At 35.6% G+C, this 19,295-nt stretch overlaps 1 protein-coding gene across 1 annotated transcript in view; it reads right to left on the bottom strand.

Moving 5' to 3' along the window:
• ALG6 (ALG6 alpha-1,3-glucosyltransferase) overlaps positions 1–19,295 on the bottom strand; it is a 54,897-nt gene that overhangs the window by 27,590 nt on the left and 8,012 nt on the right. The window contains exons 2-6 of the mRNA XM_007464295.1: positions 10,909–10,993; positions 5,752–5,841; positions 4,518–4,606; positions 2,634–2,716; positions 1,498–1,562 (exon numbers count right to left, since the gene is read on the bottom strand). Of these exons, the coding sequence (XP_007464357.1) occupies positions 1,498–1,562; positions 2,634–2,716; positions 4,518–4,606; positions 5,752–5,841; positions 10,909–10,993 (412 nt within the window). The remainder of the gene's footprint in view (positions 1–1,497; positions 1,563–2,633; positions 2,717–4,517; positions 4,607–5,751; positions 5,842–10,908; positions 10,994–19,295) is intronic.

Here is a 19,295-nt window from a genome sequence, read left to right as displayed (position 1 = left end):
TTTTTTTTTTTTTTTTTTTTTTTTTTTGCGGTACGCAGGCCTCTCACTGTTGGGGCATCTCCCGTTGCGGAGCACAGGCTCCGGACGCGCAGGCCCAGCGGCCATGGCTCACGGGCCCAGGCGCTCCGCGGCATGTGGGATCTTCCCAGACCGGGGCACGAACTCGTGTCCCCTGCATCGGCAGGCGGACTCGCAACCACTGCGCCACCAGGGAAGCCCTGTGTTGTCTTTTTCATAGAAAGTTCAAAAAAGGGGGAGAACCAAACTACAGTACTAGCAGTCGGTTAAGTGGCTATCTTTGAGAAAGGAGGAAGGAGAACTACTTGGGATGCGTACAGGTGTGGTTTTGGATACTGGCAATGTTCTATTTCTCGACATGGATAATAGCCAATTCATTTACATTTTGTGTACTTCTCTGTATGAGTGTTAATATATATTTCAAAGTAAATATAGTATTAAAAAAATCTTGTAGGGCTTCCCTGGTGGCGCAGTGGCTGGGAGTCCGCCTGCCGATGCAGGGAACACGGGTTCGTGCCCCGGTCCGGGAAGATCCCACATGCCGCGGAGCGGCTGGGCCCGTGAGCCATGGCCGCTGAGCCTGCGCGTCCGGAGCCTGTGCTCCGCAACGGGAGAGGCCACAACAGTGAGAGGCCCGCGTACCGCAAAAAAAAAAAAAAAAAAAAAATCTTGTAAACAACTTTTTTCTTTTCTTTATTATCAGTGTTCTTGATATTATCAAACTATCTAAAAGCCATGATCCTATAATGCCAAAAAAAAGGGCTCAATTAGGAAAGACGACTGAATAAAAAATATGATGGAAGTAACCACCTATTTGAATATCTTTTGCAAGTCCTTTGACAGATACACATTTTAAATTTATAACTAAAACAGATTGGCACCAAAAGGAAAAAATATTAATTAAGCAATCATGGTGTGGATTATTTATTTTCCTTTAGGACAGACAGTAATATTTAATACATTAGATGACAAACTGGAGAGCCATGTACAGATTTTATCAACTTTCCTCTATAATTTGTTTATTTGAATGTTCCTTATTTTAGGTATCAAAAATTACACACATAAAATCCACATAGATTTATTCAATTTTAGTTTCCTAAAGCTCCCAGCTACCATTATCTGTTAGAGAAACATTTTGTTTTAAAACTCAAAAACTGGAAGACTATTTTTGTCAGCATCAGAAAACATTTACAAAAGATAGAAAATGTTTCACCTTTTCAGAATTAGCTCCAGAACAGCTAATCAGTTACCAACATTCTGTTCCCAATCCAAATAGTTGTGAAAAAACATTGCTACTTTTAATTTGTACTTTACCCTTCAACTAAACACTTGCTGAAGAGACTCTTTTACCATTTTAAAAATGGTTTATATAAGCAAGAACCCTAGTAAATAAGACATTACTAGATGACAACATTATACAAACTGAGCCTAGATTTCACGATATGCATCTGACTTCATTTCTAAATTAGTAAAGGATACTGAAAATGTCCATAGTCGATAAGAATAAGGCCTGGATACAGCAATATGCATAATGCATTAGCAATCTGTAAAGAAAATTATTGTGAAATAAGAAAGTAATCTGTTACTTGAATCAAACCGGGTAAAAGTGTAGTTTCATTTAACACAGTAGCAAATGTTCCCCTCTTACCTTCTACTTATCGAAATACTCCATTTTTATAAAGCAACTCTTTAAACACTAAAGTCTTCATGGAGGTGACATAGTATACTTCAGTAAAAAGGAAAAAAATCCCTAAAATGTGTTTGTCTGAGAAAGCACTTTTAGATATATAAATCAGATAAATTAATCTAATGATTAATCTATATAAAATGACCAAAGAGAATAGTCATGGGACTTCCGTGGTGGCGCAGTGTTTAAGAATCGGCCTGCCAATGCAGCGGACACGGGTTCGAGCCCTGGTCCAGGAAGATCCCACATGCTGCGGAGCAACTAAGCCCGTGCGCCACAACTCCTGAGCTTATACTCTAGAGCCCACAAGCCACAACTACTGAGCCCGTGAGCCACAACTATACTGAGCCTGCACACCTAGAGCCCACGAGGCACAACTACTGAGCCTGCACACCTAGAGCCTGTGCTCTGCAACAAAGTGAAGCCACCACAATGAGACCGCACACTGCAACGAAGAGTAGCCCCCGCTCACTGCAACTAGAGAAAGCCTGCATGCAGCAACGAAGACCCAACGCAGCCAATAAATAATAAATAAATAAAATTCTAACACAAACCATTTGATTTTTTTTAAAAAAAGAGCATATTCGTTAACTGTGAATATGAGAATATATCGCAACTTTTCAAAATGACTTTCAGTTGTCATTCTCACAAGCCAACTCAAATTTCAGATTTACCAGTTAAGCAATAAATTTAGCATGCTGTACAATTCAGCAGTATATAACTTCTAAAATTCAGTGCATCTTATTACTATATTTGGACATTAAAATAATTACTCTAAGTTAATGTTTCTAAATGAAAATTAATTGACAGAAGATATACTGTTCCCTATTATCTATTCCCGAAAGCATGACTTCCTTAAGCTCTACACTTAATAGTTAAGGTAATAAAACATTTCAGAGATGAAATGTCAGGTTACTTCAAAACTTACCTTTTTCTTAGTTGAGATTTCTTTTAAACAACAACAGTACAAAACCACTGCAGGTATGTAAATCAGCAAATCAGCAATTAACACTGAAAAAACAAGCAAATGATTTTAAGCGTTGAGTCCATCAGGATCTACTATAACCTATTAACAGCCTTCCTCCAACCCCGAGTGGGAATTCTATTAACAAGAGGTTCCTACCCACTCTGGACAAGTCCTTTCCACCTTGAGCACTTTCCATTCCCTTCACCTGTGTCTAATTTCAACTGATACAGTACTAGAGTCTCTTAATTTTCTCTAACAAATTCACACATTAAATCAAGTAGCTGTATCTAAAACCAGTTCTCTCTTTGCTCTGACTTGGACATAAAAATTAATACTCAAAGCAAGGGAAGGAAACTTTCATTTTCGCCTCAATATCTGTATACTCCAAATTTTCTGATGTGAACAATACCTCAAATGTGGAGATGCATAGGAGAATCTTTTTTAATGTGAATATTTATAAAAAGTCATAAATTTTTGCTAATTAATGCCTACAAAGAGCTTGATAGGTCCAGGTGAGGAGGAAACTGAAAAAAAGTGGGGGAAAAAATAAAGCAATTCATAATTCTGAATGTTCAGTCCTTTTAGAACAAAGGAAAACTAATATATTAAGTTCTTCAACAGTACAACATAGCTATCCAAAAAGCCTATTTTTTTCTTGTACCACACATATATATTTGTGCACAATAAGATAAATGATAGTAAACTGTCAGTGTTAGATGCATGCAATCCTATTTTCAGCTCCAGATGCCACATTTTAGATGACACTGACAAACTGTAACATATTTGAAGGAGCACAACCAGAGGCCTCAAAACCATAATCACATTCAAGAAACTGGTCGTCTAAGAAACAGCTGAAGTATTTACGAATGTTCAACCTCGAGAGGAGATGACTTCAAATGTCTGAAGGGTGTTAGATATATAAAGGATCAGACTTGTTCTATGTAGCCCAAGGAAACAGAACCTAAAATGACTAGTGAAGGTTCAATATAAGAAGGAAATTTCTAAAAAAAAAAGAAGGAATTTCTAATGACTGGGGCTCTCTGAAAATAGAATAGAGTCTCTAAAGGTTGTAAGTTCCCTGCAGATACAGGTATTGGGTCAGAAGCTAAATATCATGTGGTGAGTATGTGGTTCAAAAAGGATTAAAGCATTAAAGCATTTGGGAAGAGGGAGTGGTGTGGGAGAGAGAAAGACAGGCAATACAAGTTATCTCTTGGGCCTGATATTCCACGACTGGATGAATAGTAAAGAGAACAAACCCTGACTAGATTTAGACTAATTAAGGAAAAGACCCAGGCTAGCATTAAAGCCTAAGTCTTGTAAAGCTTTTAAAGAAATTTAAGCTTATTACTTTCAACTCTTAAACAGCACACAATAAATGCTCAATAAACATTTGTTGTAAAGATTAATTTAGCAACACTGCACAGCAATACAATATATGACATACAGCTGTAATTCACTGTAAAAGTGAAAGGGATTTATTAAAGCAACAGCCTAAACAAATAAAACTTTAATTTAGAGCTAACCAACTTCAGGTGAGCTATTAATATTAGCCTCACTTTACTAGGGCTCAGTTTCCTCAGCTTAAAGCAAGGATAACAACAGTATTTACCTCATTTGGGTGTCCAAATTATTAAGGAAGATAATAGTAAATGTAAAGCACCCAGAATTATTAGTTTCTACTCTTTTGTTTTTTAGCTTACATATACATTTGCTCACATATTATACATATATATGCATATTTATAGTTACACAACTATAAAAGTAAGGACAATAATAGAACCTGTCATCAGTTCAAAAAAAATTTTAATCAAATTTTATACTCAATGCCTATTGCTATTTTACCTGTTGCACGCATGAAGAGCTTATGTGCCTGACTCTCATATCCACGTGATGTATGGAGAGCAATCCAGTCTGGATTTATAAACTTTGCCCTGCAAATCAAACATATGTACATGCACTTTATTCCCCATTACTTTTAGCAGTAAGGACATCTGAGGACATATGAATCTATTTTGAGAAGTGGCCATTGCTCCTATAAAGCAATGGAGTTAAGGCTTAAGCGTTACTCTTTGTATTTAACCATGTGAAACTGACTAACGCTATCAGAATCTGCCATGCTTATCTTCCAAAAAACCCATGTAGCGTGTTAAATAAAAGCCCTACCTTCATGATTCTTCCAGTGTGAAAACAATCTGATGTCACATTTCATTTATTAAACATATACTTTGTAAAGAGCAATACACTAATATTGACAAGAGGATCACAGTTTTATAATTTATCATCTTTTCAGTCATCATAATAGGCTACAATAAATAGCTATTAATCATTGCATAAAACTGAACATAATTATTAAAGATAAATTAAGTTTTCAATCATACTGCATTCTCCAGAACACTGCAAAGTGTATCTGATTATCCTGAAGTTTGGAAACTTATTTTTAATCCAGGACGCTAATTTTTACAAAATATGAAATGGAACAAATAAAAATGAGTTCAGAAGATAATGTGAAGAAGTTCCTCAAATGTCTGCTGATACACCTCAAGTCTGAAATGGAATATATACCAGGACAGAGCAGAACTGGTTCTCCACTAAACAGAAGCACCTAATCTTCTATAAACCATTCCATTTCTGTAAAAGAAAAAGGAATTCCAATCCCGATCTTAAATCATAAGTGAAACACTACGGTACTTCTAGTTTCTTACTTGACAGGCTAGTCAGAATACCATTTAGACCTTTATTTCTCATTTACTTTGGGCCATGCCAGGAAAAAAGCTTTTCTATGCACAACTAACCGTATTAGATATATTTCTCAGTAATCCATGCGTAGTTGGTAACATCTCTACTTCAAAACAAAGCTAGATTTTTGCATCTCTTTCTAGACTTTCCTCCAAAAAACTTATGAAAATAGTCAAACTCTGATAAACTTTCCTACAATCCAATTATAAAGGTATGGTGCTCTACAAACCATAATACAATAGTAGCTACAAACGACCTCTTCTCTATTCAACAAACTCTTCCTTACTACATCTGCTAAGGGCATAAATATTTAAAGTTATGTTAAGGAAGAAAAACTTACACATATGCACATAAAAGACTGTGGTAAGCTGTAAGAGGTGGATAGTCCAATCCCCAATACTGTAAGTTGTTATCACTGCCGTTAAAATACCTGAAGAAAAAGGAAAAAGAAAGCGCTATTCCAACAATCAATATTCAAGAAATACTTATATTTAACATCTCACTTCATTTAACTTAATTAACATGAAAAAATGTTATACAAGGTTAAAAAAAAAATCATCTAAACTTCTCCTCTCTCCTAAAAATTTTTGTGAACTCACAATTAAAAGTTGTTATTGAGTAGTGTGACTAAATAATTTATTGTCTAAACCAAGGTACTCTTAAGAAAGAAGCTGTAAATAATTAAGCCATAACAACAGAGGCAAACCAAGATTCTCACAGGCAAACCGGAACTTGTTATCACTCTACTAATAGTAAACTTAATGACCAACACTTATAGAAAAGAAAATATGCAACAAAAAGAGAATTTGCTTCTGACAGTCTAAAAAATTAAAGAAACAATATGAAATCACAATTTAAATAAAAAATGAATGTCCAAGACCACATAAAGATTTGGTTTACAAAGAAAGAAATATTGCATGAAACAGGTATACTTTTATTAATAACACTTTGAACACAATTCAACCAACATGTAATGCGGGCCTATTACATGCAAAATTCTGTGAATTAAGGAAGAAAGCTAGATCTAATGTTCATAACTTAACAGCCTCTAACTGGTCAGAATGGGAAGGAACGAAATTATATTCAAGAGTGTTATCATTAACTTCAAAATGTAATTTTTTCTAACATATCATGGGTATTTTTGCTTTTCACAAAAATATACTTTAATTTAAAATAGTTCCAGGACTTCCCTGGTGGCACAGTGGTTAAGAATCCACCTGCCAATGCAGGGGACATGGGTTTGAGCCCTGGTCCAGGAAGATCCCACATGCCATGGAGCAACTAAGCCCGTGCACCACAACTACTGAGCCTGCGCTCTACAGCCCACGAGCCACAACTACTGAGTCCACATGCCACAACTACTGAAGCCTGTGCACCTAGAAACCTTGCTCTGCAACGAGAAGCCACTGCAATCAGAAGCCCACACACTGCAACAAAGAGAAGCCCTCGCCCATCACAACTAGAGAAAGCCCGTGCGCAGCAACGAAGACCCAACACAGCCAAAAAAAATTTTTATTAATAATAAATAAATAAAATTAAAAAATAAATAGTTCCAAACTTAAAAGTTTCAAGAACAGTTCAAAGAGCTTCTGAACATCAAATGTAAAAATTTATTTAACAAAAGACACCATAAGAAAAATTCAAAGACAAGAACAAACAGGAAGAAGATATTTATTTTATACATATACACACACCAAAAACTGATTAAAATATAGAATACTATTGTATACTGTTGAATACTGTGGCAGACAGACTTTAAGGTCATCCCCATGAACCCATCTCCTGGTGTTCCTGCCTTAAGTGTGTACAATCAATCCCCTCCCCTCAAGTGTGGGCAAGACCTGTGACTTGCTTGTAAACAACAAAATACGACAAATGTGACAGGATGGTCATGCCTGTGCTTATGTTTTATGTATATGTAAGATTCCATCTTGCTGGCAAAGCTACAGAGACTCCCTTTCACTGACTTGGAAGAATCAAGCTGTCATGTTTTAGTAAGTGGGCATACTGGAGAAGCCACATGGCAAGAAACTGCAAGTAGACCCTAGGAAATAAGGGTAGCTTCCAACAAGAAAGCAAAGCCCTTAGTCTTGTAAATGCAAGGAAATTAATTCTGCCAATAACTTGAGGGAACTTACAAACAGTTCCTTCCCCAGTTGAGCCTCTGATAAGACTGCAGCCTCAGGTGACAACTGGACTGCAACCTCCTGAGATCCTCCCTGATCATAATATTGAACTAAGCTGTGCCCAGACTTCTAACCTAAAGAAACTACAATAATAAATGTGTGTTTAAGTAAGTACCATTTATGGTCACTTGTTAACACAGCACAGAAAATTAATGCAATTGTTGATTTTAAAATCATATAAAAATCATTACAAAAAAGATCAGCAATCCATCAGAAACATGGGGGAAATATATAAATATGCAAATTTGAGAAAAAATATGATGGTCAGTAAATATATTAAAAGATACTCAACAACATAAGTACTGAAGGAAATGGAAATTTTAGAAGTCTGGTGTTAATTGTTATTATTAAATATTGGTAAGGGTATATGGGAAGAGATATTCTTGTGTTGGTATCCATTAAAACTGGCTACTTTAGAGATTCCACTTCTAGGAATCTACCTAGGAAAAACATGTACACAGGAGAAATGTACTTTATCATTCACCTACTAAAAGATATTTAGAGTGTTTCAGGCTTCTCATAATTATAAACAATGCTGAAATAAAGTCATTCCCACAATTCCTGACTTATAAACCTGTGATTTTTTTTAAAAAGCAACATGCTTAGGGTAGGTGGACTCTTCTCCTAACCCTGGTATAAACCACACCTGCACTGAGCCAGGCGTTTCCTTCTATTAATGATTGCTTTAAGGGTAGGAAAGATTTTACTCCTGAACAAAAAAAGAGGTAAAAAATAAGGTATTCCTATTATTCCTGCCTTGAATATGGTTGTACAAAGTAACAGTGCTGGTAGCCCTGGCAGTCATCTATTGATCATGGGGTGAAAAGCCTCAGGATGAAAAGCCAACATGCCAAGAAGAATGAATGAAAGAGAAGAAAAATGGAAAAGCCTGAGTCCTTGATTGCTATTATTATTTTTTTAATATTTATTTATTTATTTGGCTGTGCTGGGTCTTAGTTGCGGCACGCAGGATCTTCGTTGAGGCATGTGGGCTCTAGTTCCCTGACCAGGGATTGAACCCAGGCCCCCTGCATTGGGAGTGCGGAGTCTTGACTGGTGGACCACCAGGGAAGTCCCTTGATTGCTATCATTGAGCCAGTTTACCAGCCCTGCAAAGACCTACTTATTGAGATAATTATTTTATTGCTTAAACTACTATTACTTAGGCTTTCTACTACTTGATGCCAAAAGTACGCCTGACTTCACACATAAAGAACTGTCATTATAAAATTAAAGAAAAAAAGTTCAATTTTCCTCTATTACTTACAACTATGTATATTGAAATGGAATAAATAAGTGTTTAAATTTAGAATTATAAAACTGACTTTTTTTTTTTTTACAAACTTCTTTATTTATTTATTTTTGGCTGCATTGGGTCTTCGTTGCAGTGTGCGGGCTTCTCACTGCAGTGGCTTCTCTTGTTGTGGAGCACAGGCTCTAGGCACGTCTGCTTCAGTAGTTGTGGCACACGGGCTCAGTAGTTGTGGCTCTCAGGCTCTAGAGTGCAAGCTCAATAGTTGTGGTGCATGGGCTCAGTTGCTCCGCAGCATGTGGGATCTTCCCAGACCAGGGCTCAAACCTGTGTCCCCTGCGTTGGCAGGCAGATTCTTAACCACTGTGCCACCAGGGAAGTCCCAAAACTGACATTTTTAAAGTTTACCTCATAGATCCTGATTTCACATTTTAGACAACTTTGTCACTTGAAAGTTTTGACTACACTATGGCTAACTTTCTAGATGAAGACAGAAAGATTTCACTCTTGGAAAAAAAATGTTTTAATATTTATTTATTTATTTGGCTGCGTGGCGTTTTAAGTTGCCACATGATCTTTAGTTGCGGCATGCAGGATTTTTAGTTGTGGCATGTGGGCTCTTAGTTGCATCATGTGGAATCTAGTTCCCTGATCAGGGATTGAACCAGGGGCCTCCTGCATTGGGAGCATGGAGTCTTAACCACTGGACCACCAGGGAAGTCCCCACTCTTGGAAAACTGAAGTTAAAAAATGAGAAACCATTCCTCAGCCACATTGCTAGGTAACAATAATGGCAAACTAATCAAATTTGACAAAATTAGCCAAAAAATTCAGAATATTAGAAATGTTATTTTCAATATAGATTTATATCCACTGTTGATAACAGTGAACCTGTCCCAAGGATATATTTTCTGTTTTATGAACTGTGCCATTGAGATATATCTTTTTCAGTGATAGTCATTATGAATCATACAGCAATGAACTTCAAACTAGGGGAAAAAAAAGAAATCACACCATTTAAATATTAGAACTCGGCACTTTCACTGCCATGGCCTAGGTTCAGTACCGGGTCAGGGAACTAAGACCCCACAAGCTGCGCAGTGAGGTCAAGTAAATAAACAAACAAACATGCACACACCTATTAAAAAAAAAGAATAGTATCAAATATTTAGCTGCCTCTATTTTAAATACTCCAAACTTGGACTAGGGTACAGCCAACCTATTAACAGAGAGTTCAATATGAACTTCTTGTATGTAACTCTCTCAGAAAGGAGTTATATAAAAGCAGTGACCAAAGCAATCAACATAACAATATAAACAGTTTGCATAGCCAGGTTTAATCAATAATCTACTAGGCACCTAATAAGTAAAAAAATACCGTCATCAATTGTTATCAGAATGTGTTCAACAAAAATGACAGTGCATGGATTTCTGTGAGATATAACTACAGCTAACATTTATTGAGAACTCATTACACTTCAGGCACTGGTCTAAAGTGCTTTAAATGAATCATTTTATTTAATCCTCACAATAACCCAGTGAAATATGTATTCTATTATTTCCATTCTATGAGTGATAAAACTGTGGCAGAGATAGTTAAATAACTTGCAAAAGCTCCCACTGCTAGTAAAGAGGACAAGCCTTGATCTGAAGTCTGGCAGTCTGACTCTAGCCCTACACTCTTCACCACGAAGCTACTGCTTTTTTTTCATCTCATATGTTCCTTACAGGAGGAAGCTTTGCGAAACCTCCAGAAGAAATACTCTTAGTCCATAAACTTCCACAGTTTATGTCCTGAGGATCTTCCATGGCATACAGTGTCCTATCCTCAAAGTTCTAGTTCTGCACCATATTCCAGCTGGTAACTAAATATATGGGTAACTTTCAGGAGGATGAAATTTCAAAATGGACCAACAGTATGCAGGGTAATATATGTGACATCAGAGTACAGGAAGATGAGGATTCTGAAGATGAAGAAATAGCATATTTTCCTTTTAAGTATCTTCAAATAATCTACATTAACTGACCGATAATAAAATCAAGTTAAAATTATCCATACCATTGTTTGATCGGTAAATTAATAGTAATCTCTTGCCAGTGTCTCTGAGCTTCATAATCACCAAACATAGGGGGCTTTCCAGCACCTAAGATGAAAGGTAAAAAAAGCAAAATAAAAATACACTTTAGTATATCAGTGATTTTATTTCCTTATGCAATAAAATCCTTATGAAAATTTTCTAAATTATAGAGATAGTATAGGTGGAGGAAAAGAACACAGAAGTTACCTAAAAAGTCAGAGAGATGAGGTCTGAATCCTAGCACTGCTAGCACACTGAGTGACTGTGTAACCCTGAGCAAATGACTTAACCTCCCTAAGCCTCAGTACATTACAAACAGAATCAATACTGTCACCTAAAGGACTGTTGGAATAAAGAAATTAATGAACATAAAATAACCTGTATAGTATCTGGCACACATAAACATTCAATAAATATTGTTAACATTAATTAGTTATTAACATTAGTTTTTTTTTTTTTTTTTTGGCCATGCTGCGCGGCATGTGGGATCTTAGTTCCCCAACCAGGGATCAGACCTGCACACCCTGCACTGGAAGCACGGAGTCTTAACCACTGGACCACCAGGGAAGTCCCTTAATTAGTTTTTAATTAATTAGTTGATAATACTAATCATAAGATATCCAAGTTTATTTTTACTTCATGAGAAAGACTGTCAACTATACTGCCCAATAAGTATCATAAAACAATAATAATAACAAATGTCTATATTTTACCAAGGGCTTTCACAAGCTAAGCATAAATAACTTAAGGTCAAGTACAGAACCAAAAACGGACTACATATTGCAAAGACATTGGTTAGGTCAGGCTTTGATGTCAAATGAGTTATATAAAAACTGCCAATTTATAGTTTTTTTTTTACTTCAAAATTGCAAATAAGGATAATGGATCTTTAATAACTAACAATTGACAGTGTCTACTACATGCCAAATACAACAATGGAGCAGTTATTATTATCATCCCTATTTTACAGCTAGCAAAACAGAGGCAATGGTCACCCAGGTAATGAATAGCAGAGTCTGGACTGGAACCCAGGCAGACTGGCTCCATAAGCCATGTTCTTGGTTCCTACTGTGTATTGCCTCACAACTTGGTTAAGGTAGGTTGTTAACCTTAAATCATTTTAAATGATATAAAGGTAATTCCATTTAGTAAATAGTAAACAACCACTATTTAGCTAGCAGTTGACTACAAAACTGTGAGAAGGCCCAAATAGGTACAGTACAGACACAGGTTTCTTAATCAGCAAGTGAAAATCACATATAGTCAAATATATTCATTAATCCATTGGGAAGGTGTGCCACATTGGTGAATGATATGTTATCAATCACCGAACTCTAACCCAGACGTTCTCCAGCTTTGGAACACTATATTAAGTAGATTTTTTTTGCATTTAACAGCTGTATTATACCACTATTCTTTAAATGCTAGCATCTCCACCCAAGGAGATACTCCCAGTATGAGATAATCATGGGAAAAGAAGGTTAACATCTCCAAAGCATATACACATTGAGTGATTGCCGCAAAAAATTACCCACAGTACAGGCACATGTATACACACAAACAAACCTACCCCTGTCTCTCTCTTAGAAAGTACCGTATCTTATTCACTTTTGCATTCTCAGGATGTAATTGCACCTAGCAGATTCTCAGTGAATGATGATGTAGGAAGGATGTCAATATTATCAGTATGATATAGCAAGGATTTTAAGTTCAAAAAGATTTGAATTTTTGAGTCCCTGATTTTCCACTTACTGAATGTGCAACACTAAGCAGTTTGTGATGGCAGACCAATTAATTATGCGAAGGCTACTTTAACACAATGCCCATATACTGGTTCTTGTCTCAAAACATCTTTAAGTTACTATCTGGCATTTTGAAATTCCAAGCCTCTGCTCATGCTGCTTACTTCCTCTCCCTATTCATACACCTCTTTTATCAACTCGTATCCAACCTTTAAGAACCATCCCAACTGCCAAATTCTCCACAAAACCTTCCCTTATAAATTAAAAACATACTGATCATTAATTATTGACTTCTTAGAACTAATATTTATTAAGGGCAAACTATAGACATCATGCTTATATATATTATTTTATTATTCATTACAGTAAGTCTAACAAGCAAGTGTTGAAATACTTATTTTCTTCATATTAGGCTAGGGATTGTCAGAGTGATTAAGGAAAATGAATTATTAGCAACTGCAGTAGTGAAAACTTTATTAAGTACTTAAGAGCAAAATAAAATGCCAAGAGCTTTAGATGTAACTCATTTGATCTGCAACCTATGATTTTACCAGCATTTTACTGATGAGGAGACTGAGACCCTGAAATTTTAAAATAACTTGCCCAGTGTCACACAGCCAATAAGACACAGCTAGTAACATTCAAACCCACCAGCGTTAAATCTCAATACCTGTGTCCTTGTCAGAGAGTAAACAGTAGAGCCATGATTTGAATAGGAAATAGAAGACAATAGCCATAACAAAAAATAAATACCAAACTTGAAATATATCAATTGTTTAGTGAATTGAAAACCCATTACCACAGTATCTCAGAGCTATATCTCCTCCTTCTGTTTAATAAACAGCATGTGAAAAAATGTAGAAATCAAAATAGGTAAGTCAAGTAGATTTTAAAAAGGAAAAAAAAATTATTTACTTCTCATAATACTTATATTTTCAGTATCATATATTTTGTCACATGATTATACTATTTTCTAATAGCTACCCAAATAAGAATTTTAATTCCAGTGGACATAGAATGTGATTTTCCCAGAGTTCACAGGAAACATATTGCTAGGCATATAGTACATACTTTGAGTTAAAACTTGCTCAGTTAACTGAACAGGAGGGGGGATTAACTTACAATTTTTTTAAAGAAGGAAAATAATTTCCCACTGAATTAACTGCATCTTTACGCGTGCACTTTATAGATGTGTGTGTGCTGTGAGGGTAGTTTCTCTTTTTGGTGATACAGCTGCTATCTACAGGGAGAAAGGAATTGATTTTTATTTTTTTTCTTTTGCTTTTGTTTGCTTGTTTTTGGCCCACTGGGATAATACCTATACAGTGGGCATAGGAAACTACTTAAGTCATAGAGGATCTTAAGTAGTTTCCTACACCCGAAAAAATCCAACTATCTAGATTTTCTGAAATTGCTCTAGACTTGGGGTCAGTGTGGAAGAATTTATTACCATTCTCTAACAAAGAGAAGAGTGGATAATGACTCTCTTCAGGGTTGAGAAACAAGTTTCTTTCCAGAGTCTGACCTACTTCAATAAATTCAGCTGACACTGGCTATGAAATTAGTACTTAAGTTTTTAAAACTGCTAAAGTGCCCTTAAAGCAACCCAGAAGAGCAACCCAACTGTACCTATGGGAGCTTCACTTGGAAAGGGCAAAATGGATTCCTTCTACTGTGATTAATTCTACAAATTCATTTACATGAGATTCAAAATTACATAAAGAAAACGTATTAATGTACATTTACAAAGCTTCAATTTTGTCTCATTCTTAGGAAAATGGGCTTAAGCACCACTTAAATGTTCATTTTATTAATTGCTGCACTATTCAGAATTATGTTAGAATTTAAAAAACAAGTAGTTTCTTTGATAACAATACATACTAATTGCCTTTACAATGAAACTTTAAACATTCTAAGGGAAGAGAACTTGGTTAAAATTTTCCATAATAATCCCCCTTTTATATATTCCTAGTGAGAAGAAACATTACAAATAACAATGGGTAAGCTGAGAGAAACTATACAGTATGTGCATTTCCAAAGAAGAAATAACGGACTAATACTAACCAAGCTCACCTGAGCTTCCTCACTCCAGTGCTTCCTAATTACAATCTTAAAACAAGAAAAACAGAAAGCAAACTAAAATAAGCATGTTAAAAGCAAACTATAACCAAAATAAGTATTTTAATTAATAGAGGGAAAAAATCTCAACGGAATCACAGATGTTACACTCATTCAGTAATCCTCCCAGCCTCCTCTGATATGGAAGTTCATCACACGTGAACACTAAATGTCACACTGTTTACGATGGAGTTGGGAACTCTGACAGAATCACCATTTTTCTTAGTATTTAGCATTTTTATTTTTCTCATCTGAAAAATGACAAAAATATATAACAACCACTTACAAAAGATGCTACAAATATTTTAATATGCAATAACAATACTCCCCTTACATAGTGATCCAAAAATACTCTTGTTCTGTTGACTTTCTTAGAAGACAATTTAAGAGTAAGGTTTAACTTTTTTGTTTTTGAAGCATAGTTGATCTACAATGCGGTGTTAGTTTCAGGTATACAGCAAAGTGATTCACTTATACATACATATATAGCTATTCTTTTTAAAATTCTTTTCCCTATAGATTATTACAAGATATTTAGTATTAGTTCCCTGCGCTATACAGAAGGTCCTTGTTGGTTATCTATTTTATATATATATATAGTAGCGTTTATATGTTAATCCCTAACTCCTAATTTATCCCTCCTCTCCCTTTCCCCTTTGGTAACCATAAATTTGTTTTCTATGTCTGTGAGTCTATTTCTGTTTTATAAGTAAGTTCATTTGTATCATTTTTTTTAGATTCCACATACAAGTGATATCATATTTGTCTGTCAGGCTTACTTCACTTAGTACGATAATATCTAGGTCCATCCATATTGCTGCAAACAGCATCATTTCATTCTTTTTTATGACTGAGTAATAGTCTATCGTACATATTCTTTAACCACTCATCTGTCAATGGACATTTAGGTTCCTTCCATTGTATATACTACTGCAATGAACACTGGGGTGCATGTATCTTTTCAAATTATAGTTTTCGCCAGATATATGCCCAGGAGAGGGATCGCTGGATCATACAGTAACTCTACTTTTAGTTTTTTAAGTAAACTCTATACTGTTAAGAGTAAGGTCTAAAATAAGTAACAGGACTTTCCTGGTGGCGCAGTGGTTAAGAATCCGCCTGCCAATGCAGGGGATACAGGTTTGAGCCCTGCTCCGGGAAGATCTCACATGCCACAGAGCAACTAAGCCCGTGTGCCACAACTACTGAGCCTGGGCTCTAGAGTCCGTGAGCCACAACTACTGAGCCTGCATGTCACAACTACTGAAGCCCGTGCACCTAGAGACCACGCGCTGCAACAAGAGAAGCCACCGCAAGGAAAAGCCTGCGCACCACAACAAAGAGTAGACCCCGCTCGCAGTAACTAGAGAAAGCCCGCAGCAGCAACGAAGACCCAACACAGCCAAAAATAAATAAATTAAATAAATAAATAAATAAATAAAATAAGTAACAGGAGTCCTGTTTTCAGATGAGGGAAGTAACTGAGTAAACTCAGACTTTAGGAGAGAAATGTTAGAATAAGTAATGTATGTAAGCCACAGGGATAGAAAAGTATTATATATGCATGTTGTCCTCTACTTGATTCCCATTAAGCATTTGATTATGTACACTAGTAATACTGAAATGATGTGATTTTTTAAAATTATTTAACCCTATACCCTGATATTAATTTAACTTTCTCTTGAGATAAAGAGTGCAAAGAAAATAATATATGTGTCAAAATTAGAAGACTAAAGGAAAATTAGAAGACATAGGATTGCAAACTAAATAACGATCAGGAGTAATACAGCCTGAAGTAAGAAAAGGGAATGACTACCCAAAGGAACAGTTATGGATTGAAAGCAAAGGTAACACAAATTACATATTTCATATGACAACTTTTAACTGGGCTTTTCCTCAGCCCTCCTTTATCCCATTCCAGCTACCAATTAACTCCCTCCTTCCACTCACTAACAAACTTCCTAAAAGCTGCTATGTCCACTTATTAACTCCCATTTAGTCCATTATGGTCTGGTAGTTAGGAAACTCACAATGGCATCCTAGTGATCCTTTGTCTATTTTAAATTTTCATTCTACTTGACATGTCTAGAACTTGACACTGTTGGCCAGTCCTTATTTCTTAAAATTCTCTAATTCCCCGGCTTCCAGGATAATAACTTCTCCAGGCTCTAATCTTACATGATTTCTTCTCAGTCTCCTTTAATCACTACCCCTTCTCTGTGAAGATGATCAGTGGTTAAACTCATTTTCTTCTGTACTACAGATGCTCCCAACTCTGTGGCTTCAACCATCATCTCTATCAACCTTTTGTAAAAATCAGAATAACCTGTGGAGCTTTAAAAATACAGATGAAACTAGTTTCCAGCAACATGGCAGACTCAGAAGGTCAGAAAAACACCTCCAATACAGGAAAAGTATGTATTTTTTAATTATTTATTTTATATATTATGCATGTACAATTTTAATATATGGCTGAATCAGCAGCAAAATAAGAGAATTCCTTAGAGGCCAGAAACAACAAAAAAAGCGTAGACCCAGAAGAGTAAGCATTTGTCCTGAGGGAATCCAATGATCTTTGGTGGCCTATACCCTAGGTACTGAAAAGCTCTATGCCATAAGTAAGGAGGCAAAGCCTGAGTACTTGAACAAGTAGGAATTCAGTGTCAGAAAAATCTCTACTAGGATTAAAACTACAAAGCCTTTGAAGAGATGGTGAAGATAGTATTTATCTCTGCCTTGGCTCTTGGTATTACAGGAAAAAAGAAGTCTCCCAAAAATTCCTAACCATAAGCCTGCACTCACCCAGTTTGGGGCCTGAATTCACATCAAGTATTTGCCAAAGGAACCTTAAGATGAGAATTTAGTTTGACTTTTGTTAAAAGTGCCTCAGGTGCCTGGGAGAAGGCAACCCAAACCCTCTGTGGAGAAATACACAGTAAACTGAGGCCTCAAAGAATTCCCACAGATAAAAGTTCTAAGTAACATGAGCTCACAATTTTAAAAAATCACTAAACTCATGAAGAAACAAAATAACATAAGCAAGAGTCAACAACAAACAACAAACTATGAAATCAGACTGCAGGTATTAGAATTTTCTGATAGGTAATATAAAATAAGCATGTTTAGTATGTTTAAAGATATAAGAGAAGACATTAAGAGTATGTTGAAGAACAAGAGACCTTCAGAAATGATCAAAAAGATCTGAAAAGGAAACAAGTAGAAGTTCTGGAAATTAAAAATGTAATAGTTGAAATTTGAAAACTCAATAGACAGGTAAAAAAAAAAACAGATTAAACACAGCTAAAGAGAAAAGTAATGAACAGGAAGACAGATCTGATGATTATACAGAAAGCAGTATGAAGAAACTATGAGAAGGGAAAGACAAGCAATTATGAGGTATAGAGCAAATGAAAAGACCCAACATAGTTTGAACAAGAAGAATAGAAATGAGAGAGATGCAATATCTGAAGAGATAACAAAATTATGAAGTCAATGAGGTGAAGAAACTGTTGTCTATTTTATTCTCTGCTATATCACCTACCCTTGGCATAAAGTGAGTGTCGTACACACACCGGCTGAACGGTTAAAAGAACAAAGATATAACATATATCTAACCAGAGTTCTACAAGGAAGAAAAAGTATGAAAAAAGACAGTTGGCTGAGCAGTTTCTAAACAGACACAAGGTACAATTCCTTAGAGTCAGAAATCCCAAAAAATCCTAAGATAAAATTTTTAATATTCACATGTAGATATACCATAGTGAAATTGCAGCAAGAGAGAAAAGACAAATCACCTACTAAGGAATAACAATTAAAATGACAGCTGATGTCTGAACATAAGCAACAGAAACTAAAAAACGATAAGAGAAGATTTTCAAAGTATTAACAGAAAATAACTGTCAATACAGAATTCCATACCCAGAAAAACTTTACAACAAAGAGCAAAATAAAGGTATTTTCAGACAAAAATGGAGTTTGCCAGCAACAGACTCTCACTGAAAAAAAAAATACCTCCCAAAAAATACCTCCCAGGAAGAAAGAAAATGATCTCAAAGGAATATGTACTATGTAAGAAGGAAGGGTAAAAAGAAAATGAGGGTAAAACTGGGTAACTATAAATTGTATAAAATAACAGTGACTAACATCTAAAATCATGAAGGAACTGAAATCCTAGGCAATAATACCATTTTAATTTGGGGCAGGAGGTGAAGATTTGTAACTAGAGTTAAAACATTCTAAGGTCCTAGTGTTGTTCAAAAAGAGGATATAAATATGAATTTTAGGTTTTGTTAAGTTAAATATGTATGTGAAAATCTCCAGAGTAAGCCCTGAAAGAACAAAATAAAGTATAGCTTCCAAATCAGTAGGGGAGAGAAAATGGAATTAGGGAGGGGAATTGGTTAGACATATTTAAATCATAGGGATTCAGAGGTAGAGGGTAAAAGAATAGAAGAAGATATACCAAGCAAAAATTAACCTAAAGAAAACTAGTAAAGCTATATTAATTT

Source organism: Lipotes vexillifer, unplaced genomic scaffold (assembly GCF_000442215.2).
Source record: "Lipotes vexillifer unplaced genomic scaffold, Lipotes_vexillifer_v1.1 scaffold47, whole genome shotgun sequence".
NCBI classification, from domain to species: Eukaryota; Metazoa; Chordata; class Mammalia; order Artiodactyla; family Lipotidae; genus Lipotes; species Lipotes vexillifer.
This window is presented reverse-complemented; position numbering and strand designations above follow the sequence as displayed.